The 19,632-nt window shown below is 41.4% G+C and overlaps 1 protein-coding gene across 10 annotated transcripts in view; it reads left to right on the top strand.

The window, feature by feature from the left end:
- The window catches only part of LOC126350584 (uncharacterized), a 364,168-nt gene that overhangs the window by 225,651 nt on the left and 118,885 nt on the right, over nt 1-19,632 (top strand). For 2 of the 10 annotated variants that reach the window (XM_050002540.1, XM_050002537.1), the window contains exon 2: nt 8,432-8,539. The exons of 7 other annotated variants lie outside the window; for them this stretch is intronic. In XM_050002540.1, the coding sequence (XP_049858497.1) occupies nt 8,432-8,539 (108 nt within the window). Of the gene's footprint in view, nt 1-8,431; nt 8,540-12,921; nt 13,136-19,632 lie in introns of all 10 variants that reach the window. One more of the 10 variants, XM_050002546.1, reaches the window with a different exon arrangement.

Here is a 19,632-nt window from a genome sequence, read left to right as displayed (position 1 = left end):
AGCTCAGCTACAAAAAGAGTTAAAAACCTGGCTTCCAGCGAATCTCGAAAGAGGAGCGATAGCAAACTGCACCTGGTAAGCAAGCACTTTACCTCGGAGCTCGCGGAAAGGTGGGGCATATTTGTCTTACTCATAGGCCCGGTAAGCACTATGACATATAAATCACAACACAAGAGGCAAGAGTAGTTGTATTTCCCGTGTGAAACGACGTTCGTGGATTCAAAAAATGATAATATCAAGTGAATTTAGCAGGATAATTCTGTACCATCAAGGAAGTAAATCGTCGGTCACCGAGTTGCGATACATATACTGCGTAGTTGCAATATTTGTTATACTACCAGGAAGGATACCAGCTGATGTGTACTGTGAGTGACCTCGGAAGTGATTATAGCTTCGTCTCAAAGTTGTGGGTGGCAAGAGTCGGAATATCCCCATTATCTGTCAATGAGTCTTATTCGCATTTCTCTAACTGGGTTTAGGGGCTCGGGTGTAATTACTTGGAAACATCGACCTACTAAGTGCAAACGAAAAGTCATAATTTAATAACTACGAAATTATTTATGTTTTATTGTCTTAATCGGACCGAAACCATGAAAGCATGTTCACCAGACGCGATTCAGAATTTTGGAGCTTCTCCAGTGATTGAGTTGTCAACCTATCTTTCCCATACAATATTGTTATTCAGGTCACTGACATTGACACACCGCCAGAAGACAGGCATGACCTGGCTTCTTGTTGTCAGTTTATCGGACGGATATTCTGCCGTTGCTAGAAACGTGAAGACTTAAGTTGACTTCGAATATCCCATATGGCGAAAATCTGATGTTTCTATTCTTCCAGCTCTAACATTCAAAAAATGTTCAAATGTGTGTGAAATCTTATGGGACTTAACTGTTAAAGTCATCAGTCCCTAAGCTTACACACTACATAATCTAAATTATCCTAAGGACAAACACTCACACCCATCCCTGAGGGAGGACCCGAACCTCCACCGGGATCAGCCGCACAGTCCATGACTGCAGCGTCCCTGACCGCTCGGCTAATCCCGCGCGGCTCTAACATTCAAAAGATAGTTACAATAAGCGGCAGAAAAGAGCCTGTGAACCAACAATTAACAAAGCAGTCGTAATTAGTGGAATCTGGCGAACTCCATCTGCCATCTGATAATTATGAAAAACTACTTTTTCATCTTCACAGCACCATAGTATGAACTTAAGGGTTTCATAGGATTCCTACAATTTCGTTGTGATCAGTTTCAATGACAGTAGTGGAGGAGCAAATATACTTTCCAGCGGGATTGAATCATTGGCCACAGTTGCAGTAGTATATCCAAAAGTGGTTCATATGGCTCTAAGCATTATGGGACTTAACATCTGAGGTAATGAGTCCCATAGACTAAATCCTAACTAACCTAAGGACATCACAGACATCCATGCAGCAGGCAGGATTTGAACCTGCGACCGTAGCAGCAGTGCGGTTCTGAACTGAAACGCCTAGAACCGTTCGGTCACAGCGGCAGGCACTAGTACATCGAGTGAAGTATCAAGAAGTCACTCACTGCTTTAGTATAGGCTGAGGCAGAAAGAAGCAGGTTAATCAATTAAATGTCGAAGAAAGGATGGCCAGGCTGTCGCAGGGCGTTAAAATTACAGCTAAGACGGCAGATGAAAATTTGTGCCTGACCAGGTTCGAACCAGGGTTTGTGGTGTCTTTTCTTTCGGACATGCATAAAAAATCCATATAAATGTGACCAATTATTATTGAGTACAGAGATACTTCTGTAAGTACGTAATCCTAAAAAATTCAATGCAATGGCAAATGAGGACGTTCACAGTTTATATTGAAAAATTCCCACACCATATTCAATTCCCTTTTAGACTTCCCTTTATAATACCAGGCCGCGCGATGTGGCCGCGTGGTTTGGGGCGCCATGTCACGGATTGCGCGGCTCCTCTCGCAGGAGGTTCGAGTTCTCCCGCGAGCGTAGGTGTATGTGTTGTTCTTAGCATAAGTTAGTTTAAGTAGTGTGTAAGTCTAGGGACCGATGACCTCAGCAGTTTGGTCGCTTAGGATTTTACACAGTTGAGTTCAGTTGCTATGCTAACTCCAATAATGCTGTGAGATCATTTTCAAAGATGTGTAGACAACAGAGTCCTGTGAGGCCCAACAAGCGAAACGAACATGCATTGAAACCAGCTGTATGTACTCAATAAAAATTGGACACATATTATGTGGCATTTTTTCTGCAATTTCCTGAAACATCCCGTATAATTTTTCAGGTCTCGATGTATCATCGAAAGTTTTTAGTGCTAGACGCACGTCATCGTTCAAACGCTGGCGGGAATACAGTGTGGCTGCGAACGAGTAGAATAATGGTAGGCGGGTTACCGCGTGTGTGGTATGCAACAAAGATGGGACATTGCGTCTAACTGATGCAGCACCGTACCCATGGTATAGGGGTAGCGTCTTTAAATCAAAATCAAAGTGTCTTTGTTCCCGGGTTCGATCCCGGCACTGCCTAAATTTTGATAAATAATCAGCATTGGCCGCCGACGGACTTCCGACAGAAGAAGTCAGTCTCATTCTGCCAACGGCCTTGTCAAAGAGGGCGGGGGAGCGGATAGAGGTTCAGGGCACTCTCTTGCCGTAGGGGTGGGAAATTGCCCCTAAAGGCGGAAGAATCAGCAATGATCAACGACATGAGGATGCAGAAGGCAATGGAAACCACTGCATTAAATACATGTAACATGTATCCACAGGACATGTGGCCTGTAGTTGAAGAAGTGTCATGATGATCTCTCCATTGGCAAAAGATTCCGCAATAGTCCTCCATTCGGATCTCCGGGAGAGGACTGCCAAGGGGGAGGTTAACAGGAGAAAAAGATTGAATAATCAACGAATGGATAACGTTCTACTAGTCGGGGCGTGGAATGTCAGAACCTTGAACGTGGTAGGGAAACTAGAAAATCTGAAAAGGGAAATGCAAAGGCTCAATCTAGATATAGTAGGGGTCAGTGAAGTGAAATGGAAGGAAGACAAGAATTTCTGGTCATATGAGGTCGGGTAACATCAACAGCAGCAGAAAATGGTATAACAGGTGTAGGATTCGTTATGAATAGGAAGGTATGGCAAAGGGTGTGTTACTGTGAACAGTTCAGTGACTGGGTTGTTCTAATCAGAATCGACAGCAGACCAACACCGACAACGATAGTTCAGGAATACATGCCGACGTCGCAAGCTGAAGATGAACAGATAGAGAAAGTGTATGAGGATATTGAAAGGGTAATGCAGTATGTAAAGGGGGACGAAAATCTAATAGTCATGGGCGACAGTTGTAGGGGAAGGAGTAGAAGAAAAGGTTACAAGAGAATATGGACTTGGGACAAGGAATGAAAGAGCAGAAAGACTAATTGAGTTCTGTAGCAAGTTTCAGCTGGTAATAGCGAATACCCTGTTCAAGAATCACAAGAAGAGGAGGTATACTTGGAAAAGGCCGGGACATACGGGAAGATTTCAATTAGATTACGTCATTGTCAGACAGAGATTCCGAAATCAGATATTGGATTGTAAAGCGTACCCAGGAGCAGATATAGACTCAGATCACAATATAGTAGTGATGAAGAGTAGGCTGAAGTTCAAGACATTAGTCACAAAGAATCAATACGCAAAGAAGTGGGATAAGGAAGTTCTAAGAAATGGCGAGATACGTTTGAATTTCTCTACCTCTATAGATACAGCTATAAGGAATATCGCAGTAAGCATTACAGTTGAAGAGGAATGGACATCTCTAAAAAGGGCCATCACAGAAGTTGGGAAGGAAAACATAGGTACAAAGAAGGTAGCTGCGAAGAAACCATGGGTAACAGAAGAAATACTTGAATTGATTGATGAAAGGAGGAAGTACAAACATGTTCCGGGAAAATCAGGAATACAGAAATACAAGTTTTTGAGGAATGAAATGAATAGGAAGTGCATGGAAGCTAAGACGAAATGGCTGCAGGAAAAATGTGAAGACATCGAAAACGATATGATTGTCGGAAGGACAGACTCAGCATATAGGAAAGCCAAAACAACCTTTGGTGACCTTAAAAGCAACGGTGGTAACATTGAGAGTGCAACGGGAATTCCACTGTTAAATGCAGAGGAGAGAGCAGATAGGTGGAAAGAATACATTGAAAGTCTCTATGAGGGTGAAGATTTGTCTGATTGGATAGAAGAAGAAACAGGAGTCGATTTAGAAGAGATAGGGGATCCAGTATTAGAATCGGAATTTAAAAGAGCTTTGGAGGACTTACGGTCAAATAAGGCATTAGGGATGGATAGCATTCCATCAGAATTTCTAAAATCATTAGGGGAAGTGGCAACAAAACGACTATTCACGTTGGTGTGTAGAATATATGAGTCTGGCGATATACCATCTGACTTTCGGAAAAGCATCATACACACAATTCCGAAGATGGCAAGAGCTGACAAGTGCGAGAATTATCGCACAATCAGCCTAACAGCTCATGCATCGGAGCTGCTTACAAGAATAATATACAGAAGAATCGAAAAGAAAACTGAGAATGCGCTAGGTGACGATCAGTTGGCTTTAGGAAAAGTAAAGGCATGAGAGAGGCAATTCTGACAGTACGGCTAATAATGGAAGCAAGGCTGAAGAAAAATCAAGACACGTTCATAGGATTTGTCGACCTGGAAAAAGCGTTCGACAGCATAAAATAGTGCAAGCTGTTCGAGATACTGAAAAAAGTATGGGTAAGCTATAGGGAGAGACGTGTCATATACAATATGTACAACAACCAAGAGGGAATAATAAGAGTGGACGATCACGAACGAAGTGCTCGTATTAAGAAGGGTGTAAGACGAGGCTGTAGCCTTTCGCCCCTACTCTTCAATCTGTACATCGAGGAAGCAATGATGGTTTGAGAGTAAATCGGAGAAAGACGAAGGTTATGAGAAGTAGTAGAAATGAGAACAGCGAGAAACTTAACATCAGGATTGATGGTCACGATGTCAATGAAGTTAAAGAAATCTGCTACCTAGGCAGTAAAACAACCAATGACGGACGGAGCAAGGAATACATCAAAAGCAGATTCGCTGTGGCAAAACAAGGCATTTCTGGCATAGAGAAGTCTACTAATATCAAATACTGGCCTTAATTTGAGGAAGAAATTTCAGAGGATGTACGTCTGGAGTACAGCATTGTATTGTAGTGAAACATGGACTGTGGGAAAACTGGAGCGGAAGAGAATCGAAGCATTTGAGATGTGGTGCTATAGACGAATGTTGAAAATTAGGTGGACTGATAAGTTAAGGAATGAGGAGGTTCTACGCAGAATACGAGAGGAAAGGAATATGTGGAAAACACTGATAAGGAGAAGGGACAGGATGATAGGACATCTGCTAAGACATGAGGGAATGACTTCCATGGTACTAGAGGGAACTGTAGAGGGCAAAAACTGTAGAGGAAAACAGAGATTGGAATATGTCAAGATGAAGAGGTTAGCACAGGAAAGGAATTCGTGACGGGCCGCATCAAACCAGTCAGTAGACTGATGACAAAAAAAAGGAGGGTTTGTAGATAGGTGCTGCAGGCAGGTTGGCCGCCGTGACCCCGTAGTGAAATGGTCAGCGCGTCCGCCTAGTAAGCAGGTGTCCACGTTTGAACCCCGGTCGAGCACAAATATTCATCTGCCCCGTTACTGTATTTCAACGCCCGTCGACAGTGTGGACGTTTGTTTTCGATATTTAAGATGAAATAGTTTTATGTGCAGTACGGGTGAGATGCGAACATTTATCTCGCCATTGATATAACGAGACTTCAACGACATCCATTCCTCAGTCATTGCTTTGTGATGACGCTAAACCATTGCGCTAACCAATCTCTTACACATGTGAATCAGATTCTAGCACATATTTAGTCGAATAACTAACAGTCAGTGTACAAGTACTTATGGACAGTACGAGCAGGATTGCAGCGAGCAGATCGTTTAACCAAGTGCGCCGGCCGCGGTGGTCTCGCGGGTCTACGCGGGCAGTCCGGAACCGTGCGACTGCTACGGTCACAGGTTCAAATCCTGCCTCGGGCATGGATGTGTGTGACGTCTTTAGGTTAGTTAGGTTTAAGTGGTTCTCAGTTCTAGGGGACTGATGACCACAGCAGTTGAGTCCCATAGTGCTCAGAGCCATTTTTTGTTTTTTCTTTTTTTGTTTAACCAAGTGCAACGTAGAGTACCTGTGTAGTGAGCCATTTCAGCTGCATAGCCGACGGCAATACTTGTCAAGCAATTCACTGCAAAATTAATATTAATGTAATACAAGCACGATGATCTCTGTAGTCACAGTGTATCATTAGCAGCTCTAGACTGGAGTACTATTTTCGTTAAATCAGAATACTCATTATCTTTACTTAGATTACGTGCGCCGCCATTAACGTTATTGTAAGCAGTTTGACAGCGTAACACCATCGCACCCACTGACAACCTGTACCATTATCATCACACAGTTGTTACTCGCAGTGATTACAAGTTGAAGATGTTTGTCAAGAGTAGCGGAAAGCGCATTATGAATGTTTCCATTTGCATCATGCCTAGAACAGAGAGAAACGTAAATATCAGTAAGAGGTTACCTAGCGAAGGGAAGAGTCTCCGTATTGTCTTGAGTTCTTGCAGTTTCATAGTAATGTAGTTCCAGATGGTTTCACACTAGCGGGTTCTTTTGGCTATCGGAATACTCACATGGGTATTATCAAAGTGTAATTGCTAGAACATTCAACTACCTTAATATGACCTCATTTTGGATTCAGTATGACTCGGATTACTAGGATTACGTACTTACAGCTGTATCTCTGTACTCAATAAGTGGACACATTTATATGGAATTTTTATGCAATTCGTCTATACTACCACCGGCTAAACTGCCTACTATTATTCCTGAAACACCCTGTATATGCGTATATGTGTGGTGTCTGTTCTTTCGGACATGTCCGAAATAAAAGACACCACAAATCCGGGTTCGAACCTGGTCAGGCACAAATTTTCATCTGCCACCGTAGCTGTAATTTTAACGCTCTGCGACAGCTTGGACATGCTTCCTTCTACATTTAATTGATTAACAAGGCAGTCTGCCTCGGATCGTAGTGCCCGAAAGAACAGACGGCACACACACACACACACGCACACACACACACACACACACACACACTTAGTACATAAGAAAGAAAATGAGACTTTCGGCCACAGTGTATACCGAAAACCTACGCAATCGGACCACTACCTCCATGCCACAAGTTGTCATCCACAACATCAACGCTTGGGAGTTTTACGCTCACTGGTCAAGGGGGCTTATGCTGTTTCGGATTCCGATAACTTGAAACAGGAGTTGGACCACCTCAAGGTTGTCTTCAGGCCGAATGGGTATACTGATCACCAAATTGCTCGTGCTTTTCCATTTGGACCCCCACGAGAACCGACGGTGGACACTTTCAAATCTGTTGCTTTTTACCCATCGTGGGAAGCATTTCTTCGAAAATTTAAAGAGTCCTCAGGAAATATGATATTAAAAGCGTCTTTATGCCTTTGGCCAAAATTAGATACCTTCTTGGGTCGGAGAAAGATGATTTGGGACTGAGGAACCCTGGGGTATACAAGATTCCCTGTCATTGCGGCAAGGCCTACATTGGACAGTCTATTCGTACAGTTCAAGACCGATGTGTGGAACATCAACGGCATACACGTCTGCTCCAGCCGGAAAAATCAGTCGTTGCCGAACGCTTGTCTTAATGAAGGGCACAATATGTTCTTCAAAGAGACGCAAATTACTGCCTCGGCTTCCCGTTACAGGGATTGTGTATTGAAAGAATCAATTGAAATACGTCTGTGCGATGATATTATTAATAGAGACAAAGGCTTTCCTTTAAGCAAGACGTGGAATCCTATTTTATCACAGATAAAACAAGCTGTAGCGTTTGACGTGGGTTTTTTGTTCACCTTATATAACAGACTAGATAATAATATCCCGTTGCATGAAAGGGCAAAAGAACAAGACCTTTTGAAGTAACAACTACGGTAAAATGGTAAGAGATAATTTGTGATGATTGTACTCTACTAGCATTCGTTTGAACTGCACATGTAAACATTTGCCTCCCAGTAGCGATAACGTATCCAGTTGACACCGCCCTGTTCCTATAAAAGACGTTGGATTCTTTCACGGCTTCACAGTACGGCAGTCTAGCTGGAAAGTGTAGACAGTCTTCCGTATCACACAGGCAAGGAGATGTCACGCCTCTTGCTGCTGGCGCTCGCAGGATCCTACCTGGTTGTGTTCTGCGTGCCGCACGCCACGGCTCAAGACGACACCAAGCCGATTGCACGAGACGATCTTGATGACTACAGCGATGACCGTCTGACACATACGTTACCTCGGGCAGGAGGTGCTGCAGAAGAGGAGGAGCCCAATATCAGCCCAATCTTCGCCCTTAAAACGCTCAGCAGCGACGGCTCGTCGGCGGACGGATCCGAGGACACAAATACTGAACACGGTACAGTTTCCAATTTTTTATACTTAGTATTCATAAAACGTGGTGTTCAAAAGGTCTCAAAACGTTAGGTCTAAATCAATTATATGGGAGACTTCCCTTAACTGCGTGTTACGACAAGGAAAGGAAGACTTCAGTTTAAAGTGCCCTCGACGACGTGTTCATTGCAGACGTAGCACATGTTTGATTTGTGGAAGGACAGGGTAGGAAATCGGTTGTGATCTTGAGAGAGGAAGCATCATGACATTTGCCTTAAGTGAGTTGGGGTAATCACAGGCCACTTAAATCTAAATGCCATGAAGGGGATTTGAATCGCCATTCTTCCGAATGTGAGGCCTGCGTCTTACTGCTGCTCTACCACTCTCGGTTGAGATGGATTGGGGCTCATTTCGTTAAACATTCCTGGTTTTCGTCGTAGAACAAGACATGTAATGTTCTATGAAGTAGGTCTTAAGCAGCTTCTACCGGAATTTCATACACCAACCATTACATGTAGTTCCAAAGAAAAAAAGAAGAGAAGAGCTAAGAGAATGAGTTAGTTGATCACACTAGCCATCGTAAAGTCCTTCGCCTTGCACTAGTATGATTAATGGATCAGTTGTCTGGATTCCAAAGGATATACCATCGAAACAGACTGGTGCCATCTCACTGGAACTCAGTATAATCTTGCAGACGAAAGACAGGCGCCGGCTTATGTGGCCGAGCGGTTCTGGGCACTACAGTCTGAAACCGCGTGACTAGTACGGTCGCAGGTTCGAATCTTGCCTCGGGCATGGTTTGTGTGTGATGTCCTTAGGTTAGTTAGGTTTAACTAGTTCTAAGTTCTAGGGGACTGCCGACCTCAGAAGTTAAGTCCCATAGTGCTCAGAACCATCTGAACCATTTGAAAGAGAGACAGAATGTCTGACAACTATGGCAACAAATCGTTTATCAAAACGTTTGGGAACACCAAGTGTTAAACTTGTCTTCTCACATGAAAAGTACAAATTGTACGCAGTTCATTATATAATACGGGCTCTAACACCAACTGGGTTGGGAGTGACGTAGGAGCCGGACAGACAGAGAGGTAAACAGGAGATAGGGAGGGGGAGGAAGAGGTCGTCAGAGAGAAGGGTCTTCAACTCTTTCACAGGTACTGAGTGAATTAGGCGTTATGATTTAATATCCCTCCAATAATCAGTAGATTATTGAAAAAAGAACTAAAATGCTATCAACTGCCACAATTGCAACTTCTTGTTACGATAATGAAAAATACTTCTGAACATAACTGTAAGAAGAGACGCGAGATGTTCAATCCGACACATGAATGTTGTATACTTTATTGTGTGCGACCGAGCATTGTTACCTCACCGACTACTTGGTTAAAGTTTCCTACTTCACATAATCGTAGCAAATTATTATCAGTCTTTCATTTAGACGTTGCAGGAGAGTTAATTTCATTGTTTGAAGAGTTTGCTCCGTTAGCACATAAGTGAAAAATCTCCAGACATGGATTCTTTTTCATGCCATTAAGCACACTGACCGATGTTAACGGTGCAGTAATTTACAATGAACGCTCTATATATGAAAGTTCAGTGATCAAACGCACCCATAACTATGAATTGGTGTTTTTTTATATAGAGCCTAAGTCAAAAATATAAACTTACCATAAAAATTAAAAAAAACTGTTACAGAAGAAAAATATCAGCAATAAGAAAGTAGAATAAGTGCCCTTTTTATTGCTGTATACGTTATTTCATGAATACAGAAACATACAACGCTATCGTCTTTCAAAATGAGAAAATATTGGCCTTTTAAAAAGGTTGATCTCATAGGCAGTAGGCACTGAAAGAAGTGTTGATATTAGGTAACATTAGTGAGTTAAATGTCACGGACACAACTATAAGCTCCAGAGTATGCCTTTTAACATGCAACTGAAAATCACATTTTGTTTTAAATGGGCGTAAGTCGCTGAAATGTACACTTTCCGACCTGAACATTTGGCGATACTTTTGTGAGTGCAAACAAATGAAGAGATGGCTGCCGCGTGTCTCGTGTCTCCAGAGTTTGTGGTGTGTTTATTAGGAGCTAAATGTGTGGTGCTGAATTTATTTATAGTTATACTGAAGACGAGACGCGGAAAAGAGGGATACGACGAAATTAAAAGTTTGGCTTTCGTTTCACTATCTTCTGCTGCTACAGCGGACCGGTCAACAAGTGACTGGATGGAAGCCTTAGACCTGTTTAGCGATTTTGCATAGAATTTTCTCTGGTTCTCGTCCAGATCTTTCAATGCTAACTTACGACGGTGGTAGTTCTTGTAAGCTTTGCGCGTAGATTTTTCACAGACGCATGAATCATTCCTCACCTTTGCCTGTCTTCGTTTGTGTATTCCATTTTAAACCGAGAGTGCAACAGAATCCGCATCCACTGCATTTTCGGAATTTCTGAACTATGACAACCTATGACTTTCTTTACCTAGAGAATATATCACCAGGTAATATATCTGTGATTCTATGGCTACCGTGTGAAGGTAGAATATAAATCGTTGTAAGCGTTGTTACACATAAGCAGAGCTTATGAACAGAATATGTTTCAATCAGGCTGTTTTAAAGGCCGTAAATCAGTGCTACTCAGGATGTTATCTGTTCATCAAATAGCACAGCACATTCCATAAAGCAGCACAAAACATGCAACACTTACAGTCACTGAAGTTCACACATCTGGAATTCTGGATTTTAAAGACGGTTGGATGTGTATCAACGGGTTAGTGAGTCACACTTTCTTCGTGGCACATCTGCGAGAACCTGTTGCTCCACCAAAACACCCTGCTTACCATCAGGACACGTACCAACGAAAATACAAAAAATTCAAGACTTAGAAAATACGCAGCAGTACATTGAAATTATCATATGCAATTATACGACGAACTTTTGAGCTGGACCACTGACTGTAGTACATCATATGACGACGCCTGAGGAACAATACGTCACAAGTGAAAAGACTTGAGTTATGGCCCCTTACTTGCATTTATCGCGAATCTCTCCATCACCGCAAAGTCGCAAACGACTGAAAAAAAAAAGCGCAGGTGACACCTATATAAAAGAAGGGTAAAAGAACGGAAACGCAAAATTACGGACTAATATTCTCGATTGGTGCATACTGTTTGAACATAATCTGAGTTTGAACATAATAAATTTCCTAGAGATCGAAAAGCTTATGTCCAAGAATCAGCACAGTTTTAGAAAGCATTGATCGAGCGAGAATCAGCTTGATCTTTCCTCACATGATACACTGCGACATAAGGATGAAAGGCAACACGTTGATTCCAAATTTCTATATTTCCGAATATACGAAGGCACGACCGTATGGAATAAGTGAGTGGCTCGAAGGCTTCTTAAATAATAAAATCTGTAGGTTGTCCTCGAATGCGAGTGTTCAGAGACAATGGAATCGTCAGGAGCGCCACAGTAGTGTGATAGGACCGCTGTTATTTTTAATATGCTGACACGGTGGGCAGCAATGTTGATGGTGCTGTGGCGTACAGGAAGGTGTCAAAGTTGAGTGACTGTAGGAGGATACAAGATGACTTTGACAGTTGGTGTGGTGAGGAGAGCTAGCTGTAAATGCATAAAAATGTAAGTTAATGCGGATGCCTAGGAAAAGCAAATCTGTAATGTTCGGATACAACTTAACTACTGCCCTACATGACACAGTAGCGCCTTTTAAATTTCTGAGCGTTACTTTGAAAAGCGATATGAAATGGAACCAGCATGTTGAAAACTTTGATAGGGAAGGCAAATGGTCGACATCGGTTTATTGAGAGAAGGGGAAACAACGAATACGTTTTACTGGCAGAACACTGAGAAGATGCAACAGACCTACTAAAAGACTGCCTGAACCACGCCTATCTGTCCCCTTCTGGACTATTTCGGAGTGTTTTGAGATCTTACAACATACGATTGATCAAGGGCAGCGAAAAAGAGCAGTTTTCACAAAGTGGAAGAGACTGTACGACTCTGGCAAACGTGTTGGGATGACAGTCATTAAGGAAAACCATTTTTGAATGTGGCGAGATATTTTCACGAAATTTGATTACAAACTTTCTCGCCCGAAAGCCAAAATATGATGCTAACTCCCACCTACACAGGAGAAATGACTATCGTGATAAAATAAGAGAAATAAGAAGTGACACGGAGTGATTTAAGTGATAGGTCTTCCAGTCTGCTATTCTACTGTGGAATGGTAGAGGGATAATCTATAAGTTTTCGTATGTACTACGAAACACTCAAGTGTCAATTGCAGAGTAATCAGTAGGTTCCTTATTTTTGGTAAGTAATAGGTCTTGAGCTTGATTGGCTGTCAATTTTGAGCTATAATTACCGAACGTCGTTTGTTCCTTTTAGCGTCACAGAACGGAGCAGCTGCACATGCCGACCTCGCCAGGACAGCAGCTCATGCCGAAGCCAGGACAGCAGGCAAAGCCAGAACAGCACAGAAATTGAGGACTGCCGCCAAAGCCAGGACAGCTGCCAAGAAGGCTGGCAGAGCAGCGGCGAAGGCTACTGGGACACACAACGAGTGACTGCTGTCCCATCTGCGAACAGTCAGTGGATGTAGGTCACCACTGCGACGATTCTAATGTCTTATGTATCACAATTGTAACAAATGAATAAAAAGTGATTGCAGCATTTAAAAATCTACATTTGTTATTTCTCCAGAAAAATAGCAGTACTTCACTTCCTCATAGAATGCTGACATATGAAGGTCGTTGAATGAGAAAAGCAGCACAAATTTTTCTCGGCCACTTTCAGTTGACAAAATGCGGAATGTTCCACCTTTAGACCCAATAGTTTCATGACATTCTGACAGGTAGCGGCGCTATACGTAGCTTTCACAACTGTGCCTGTAACGGAGGTGCATTCCAAGTAGAGAGTTGTCATTGAGTTTTGGCGGAAAACCATAGAATCTCAGATATTCATAAGTGCTTGGAGAATGTCTACGGACTCCCGGCAGTGGACAAAAGTTCGGGGAGTCGTCGGCCGAAGCGTCTGTCGTCATCGCCACATGGTCGCGCAATTAATCGTTGCTTTAAGGTTGCTACTTCACATTACTAGTACGCTTTGTCACACGTAGAATCTGTTAACATGCAACAATGTTTTGAAATTAACTATCCAGGCAAGAACCTGTTGTTGTTGTTGTTGTCTTCAGTCCTGAGACTGGTTTGATGCAGCTCTCCATGCTACTCTATCCTGTGCAAGCTGCTTCATCTCCCAGTACCTCCTGCAACCTACATCCTTCTGAATCTGCTTAGTGTACTCATCTCTTGGTCTCCCTCTACGATTTTTACCCTCCACACTGCCCTCCAATGCTAAATTTGTGATCCCTTGATGCCTCAAAACATGTCCTACCAACCGATCCCTTCTTCTAGTCAAGTTGTGCCACAAACTTCTCTTCTCCCCAATCCTATTCAATACCTCCTCATTAGTTACGTGATCTATCCACCTTATGTTCAGTATTCTTCTGTAGCAGGCAAGAACCTAGGGAACTTATTTAGACACTAATTACGAATGCGTTGTTATAGTCAACAGACAACACAGTGTTATTTTCTGTATTGTCTTGCTTGTTAGTAGCATGATTATGTAATGACTATAAGGCTTACATACTTAGAACATATACTGCTAATGAGGCTTTAATGCAACATATTGGTTTAATTGAAAAAACATTCTTTATTTAAAGTACTTTTTGAGATATTACAGATGACTTAGTGTTTTGTTTGTTTGACAGCTACGCGATTATATCACGACGCAATTAATAAGTGTTATAATTTATATTATTGCTTTTGGAGCGTATCTTATATATCAGTACAGTTTTTCTACATTCTTCGCTGGCTGCGGTGGCCGATCGGTTCTAGGCGCTTCAGTCCCGAACCGCGCCATTGCTACGCTCGCAGGTTCGAATCCTGCCTCGGGCATGGATGTTTGTGATGTCCTTAGGTTAGGTAGGTTTAAGTAATTCTAAGTCTAGGGGACTGATGACATCAGATGTTGAGTCCCATAGTGCTCAGCGCCATTTGAACCATTTTTTTCTACATTCTTCTGGAAAGTAAAATATGTTTTAGTAGTAACTTTTGTGGTACAGCTACAATGAGACAGCCTTTTCTGTAGCACAACAATGTATTAAGGTACAGTGCTTTCTTGGTCACATGAATGAACGTAATAACTACGATATCTATATGCATAGCATTTTCACCTTTGGTTATGACGAAGGAAGTACATTGAATTTTGTAGAACTTTGCTTACAGCAGACGATAACTACGACACTTGGCACATTTTTACGTTAAGTACTGACAAAAATTATCTCACAGCTAGACACACAGATTAGCGCTACAGGTAACGCATTTGAGTGATTAAATAACGGTACTCAAATATTTTTTTAAAGGTTTTCGTATTACAAAGATACAAAGAAGGTTTTCGGTGAGACATTTCATTCTGTTGCTGTAATCTGTAACACCTGAGGGCATAATTACATTAATCCTCAGTTGGTACACGATTACATTGTGTGCAAAGCGTGTGGCAAGCGCTAGGAGCCCTAGCTAATACCGTATTTGCTAATACAATTTTACACATCAGTACCATATTTCTGTAACTCAGAATTACACAGATATCTCATTATTTAACAGAGATACAAACTTTTTTAAATCTAAATCAGTTACACAGCTTTATGCAATTACACCGTTAGATAACTTCACAGTTATGAAATTGTATTTCGTCTGTACTTTGTGAATTGTTCATATTGTTTTGGAACCATTGTAATACTATGAGAGCTCTGAATGATGTATTTGGTAAGGAATCATGAAGTACATTTGTGGAAGATGTCTTAATTGAAACGAGCAGAGAGCATTTTTTTTAAAAGGTATTGAGATTATTGAAGAAAGCTATGACGTTTTCGAGATTTGACTGAGGAGTTATGATATTATTGTGATGACGATGTGTATTGTGACGTCGAGATATGGTTTTGATCATTATGAAGGGTGAGTGTGTGTGTGAATGTGAGTACCAGTATGATAACAGAAAGGTGACCTTGACGTAACGCACTCATGCTTGAAAACATATGATTACAGTTTGGAGCTGGTAATTTCTGATATTTACTAAAATGCCTAATGAAATGATCAGAAATATTTTATGTCTACACACGTGATCGTGACTGCTGTCTTTCTGGTTGAGAGATTTTTTTACTGCCTTAGGAGATGCCATATGTCTAGTGAATGACTTTTCATGCTTTGTTTAATGTATATACTTGCCTCATTTTTTAAATATCTAGTTGCTACCTGCACTGCAGCATTTGTTAAAATAAAATTTAATAGACGTACTAATAGAAATGTTTTCTGTCTACAGACCCAGTAAATAATAATTTTATGATTTACTTTCCTTACAAAAGGGAGCACAAACAGACATTTTCCCTCACAGGATTTGCAAACATAACTTGGTCACTTGTTTGGTAGAGTAAGTTATTGTGATGCATCACTGTAGTATTAAGATGTGACATAGGTAATAGACATGGCTATCTATTCTGTAATACTTTTTCTGCTTGAGCTTTGTTATAATTAGGTATAAGTTATTGCATTTGGTGCTGCTGTTTGCCACGCATAGTCCTACTGAATTTTACGTTGTATTAAGCCTGTTACACTACTGATTTATTTTTCTTGTTGCTGCACATTGCCTTCTTTTAGTTGAAATGTAGCATCTGCTTCGGTAAAAAAAAAAAAAAATGGTTCAAATGGCTCTGAGCACTATGTGACTTAACATCTGAGGTCATTAGGTCACTAGAACTTAGAATTACTTAAACCTAACTTATCTAAGGGCATCACACACAACCCTGCCCGAGGCAGGATTCGAACCCGCAACCGTAGCGGTCGCGCGGCTCCAGACTATAGCGGCTAGGACCGCTCGCCCACTTCGACAGGCTTTGCTAATTTAGATAAATTGCTGGTTACTTTTCCAATTTGCATTTTTTTGTCATTGCTGTTTGTGTTAAGGGTTTAGCCAAAAAAGGTAGTGTACAATGAAGAATTATTATTTTGAAAGAGTATATAAACGAAAAAAGTAGGTTTAGGGACAACAGGTTTAGGTAGGATTTTCTTGGAAACAAATGATGAGGTAAGATAATGGAAAATAAATAATGAGGTAAGACATATGTGAACATATAAATACAGAAGGCATGCTTAGATAGATTTTTTTGTTTTTTTGTTTTGCGGGAACTAATATTGAAATAAGTGGAAAGATCTGTGGAATGAAGTTTTAGGTTGCAGTGCAGTACCAAATGTCACACTGAAAACAAACCCTGTCCTTTCCTTTCGTGTTATTACGCTATGTGTATGTGAACCCTTGTGTATTTGTGTTCTTCTTGTCTCTGTGTGATGTTTCTTAGAATTTTTTTTCTCTTCTAGAACTAAACTACATTCACTATGATGAGGAACACTGTTATCCTCACATGTAATTTGCATTCATATTATTTTGTTTACTTTGTAAAGATGTTTAGACATTATTTATTCTGTCCTGCTTTCTTTTAATGCTCATGTGTGAAGTAAATGTTTCGAAAGCTTATTTCACTTTTTCTATTTATTTACTTATGTCATTATTCCTGTAACACTGATGTATGTTTATTTATGTTCTTTTGTTAAGCCTGTGTTACTACAAATGTTGTGTGTTTTACTATGTTCTTTAATGATGTTTGCTGTATCTTTATAATTGTATTCTTATGCCATAAATTTGTAATTGTATAGACACCAGTTCTTCCAATTAATTATACGGTAAGATTACTGCACACGTTTATGTTGGTCATAGTATATGCACAACATGTGAGAAGTTAAAGAACAGAAGGGATTGTTAAAGCTCGCTTGTGTGTTGATAATTCAGCGAGGGAGTGGTTAACAGCAGTGCTGGTTCTGAGTACATTCCAAAAAGTTTGTGAGGGCACAAGTGGTGGTTTATGTACTTGTTATATCATCCGCAAGCCTCTTCAATGGTGATTGTGCACCCGAACAGATGCAACAGATGGCTGCTGGCCTTCTCTCACAAGGACTACAGTTTGTCAGCACATTTGATGGCCAACCAATACCATAATCTCTACAAGAAATACTGTGGTCGTGCTCTGTGATGACCTACATACCAATATTCTTCAACACTTGACTAACCCTGCTGTGGGTTTGCTCTGTTGTGGCCCCTTAAAAAACAAAGTGCGATTACTACTGTGATGAATGATCATGACTGTGAGGACAATTTTTTGCTTTTGATCAAGAGCGTATTAATAAGTGTGTGCATTTGATATATTATTAGCGTAAATATAAAAAAAATTACCACATGTGTACTGACCACTGCCCAAAACGGTTTGTAAAATGTTTTGTGGGAAGCATGGGGACCATGTAATTGGGCTGTTTAGGTTTTTATGTTGGTAACGCCAAGTAGCGCTCTGTATGAAAATCACTGACTGTGCTGTGTGCAGTCTGTGGCAGGTTGGCATTGTTGGAACATTCGCTATTGTAGTGTTGGACAGTTGGATGAGAGGCGCCAGCAGTGGTGGATGTGGATGGAGAGAGGCCAGAGTTTTGAGAGGTTACTATAAGCGGACGATCTGGACGTGTGTCCGCCAGAAAAAGGAAATCTGTAAAGACTCGATGTCATGAACAGATATATATAATGACTTTCGAACACTATTAAAGTAAATACATTGTTTGTCCTCTATCAAAATCTTTCATTTTCTAACAATGCCTTCAGTAGTTAGAATCTTTTGTTTAGCTGGCAATACTGGCTCTCGCTGTATTGCAGTGTGTGTCAGTTTAGTGATGATCAGAACAAGAGAGGACTGCCTGAGTAAATTCAGTTTTGGTCAACTGTTTGACATTCAAATCACGTAGAAGTTTACCAGCACAATCATTTATAATGTTTCATACGTAGGATAGAGTAGCATGGAGAGCTGCATCAAACCAGTCTCAGGACTGAAGACAACAACAACAACAATGGGACGTTACACTGTCTTATGAGAGTTGTTCACATTACGGAAAGTTTTACGCGCCGTTTTACACTGATACCCGTACATGATCCACAGGGTGCAGCAACTGAACGACAATTAAAAATTTATACTTTGTGGTAAGATCTTATGGGACCAAACTGCTGAGGTGAAGGTGATCGGTCCCTAAGCTTACACACTATTTAGTCTAACTTAAACCTACTTACGCTAAGCACAACACACACATCCATGCCCGAAGGAGGACTCGAACCTCCGACGGGGAGAGCCGCGTGAACGACTTCAGTGCGCCCTACACCCCACGGCTACAATGCACGGCACAACTGACTTCTCATGATCTGCAGCAACGTTGGGAATTTGCTCTTCGGTTTCTGGCATGGATCGAAGTTGATGCTATGTGGCTGAGAAATATTCTATGGATTGACAAGGCACATTTTTCACTGAAAGGTGCCGTGAATACACAGAACGGCCGAATTTACTGTACTTTGAAACCGCATGTTCTGCAGGAAAAGCCACTGGACTTGGAGTTTGTGACTGTGTGGTATGGATTCATAAGCAGTTGTATTTTTGATCCGTTTTTCTTCGAATAGAATGCAAGCAGAGGGCCTGTCGGGTGTACCGTGACATCTGCACGTTATCGAGACCTCCTTGTGCAAATTGTAATTTTTGCTTTAGAAGAGTGGAGCTGTGTGGAAACCACTGTTCTCATGCAAGATGGGGCAAAACCTTATGTCGTTGCCCAGTTGAAGATCCGCTTAATGCAGCCTCCCACGATCGTGTTATCTCCAGAGTTTTTCCAGAGGCATGGCCATCGAGATCACCTGATCTGTAACATACCACTTTTACCTCTGACGATATCTAAAAGAATACGTTTCCCAGGGAGACATTCGGTCTCTACCAGATCTGAAGGCTAGTATACAGGAACGTGTTGCTCAGATGCCATCGGAACTGCTGCGAGCAACTGTTGATTACGTTGTCTTACGGTTGCAGCATCTTGTCGACGTCTCCAGTGCTCATATTGAACAACTGTGTCAATGGTGGTTTATAATAAATTTAAGATTAACCGTTTCTCACTTCTTTGATATTTTCTG

Source organism: Schistocerca gregaria, chromosome 1, assembly GCF_023897955.1.
Source record: "Schistocerca gregaria isolate iqSchGreg1 chromosome 1, iqSchGreg1.2, whole genome shotgun sequence".
Taxonomy (NCBI): Eukaryota; Metazoa; Arthropoda; class Insecta; order Orthoptera; family Acrididae; genus Schistocerca; species Schistocerca gregaria.
This window is presented reverse-complemented; position numbering and strand designations above follow the sequence as displayed.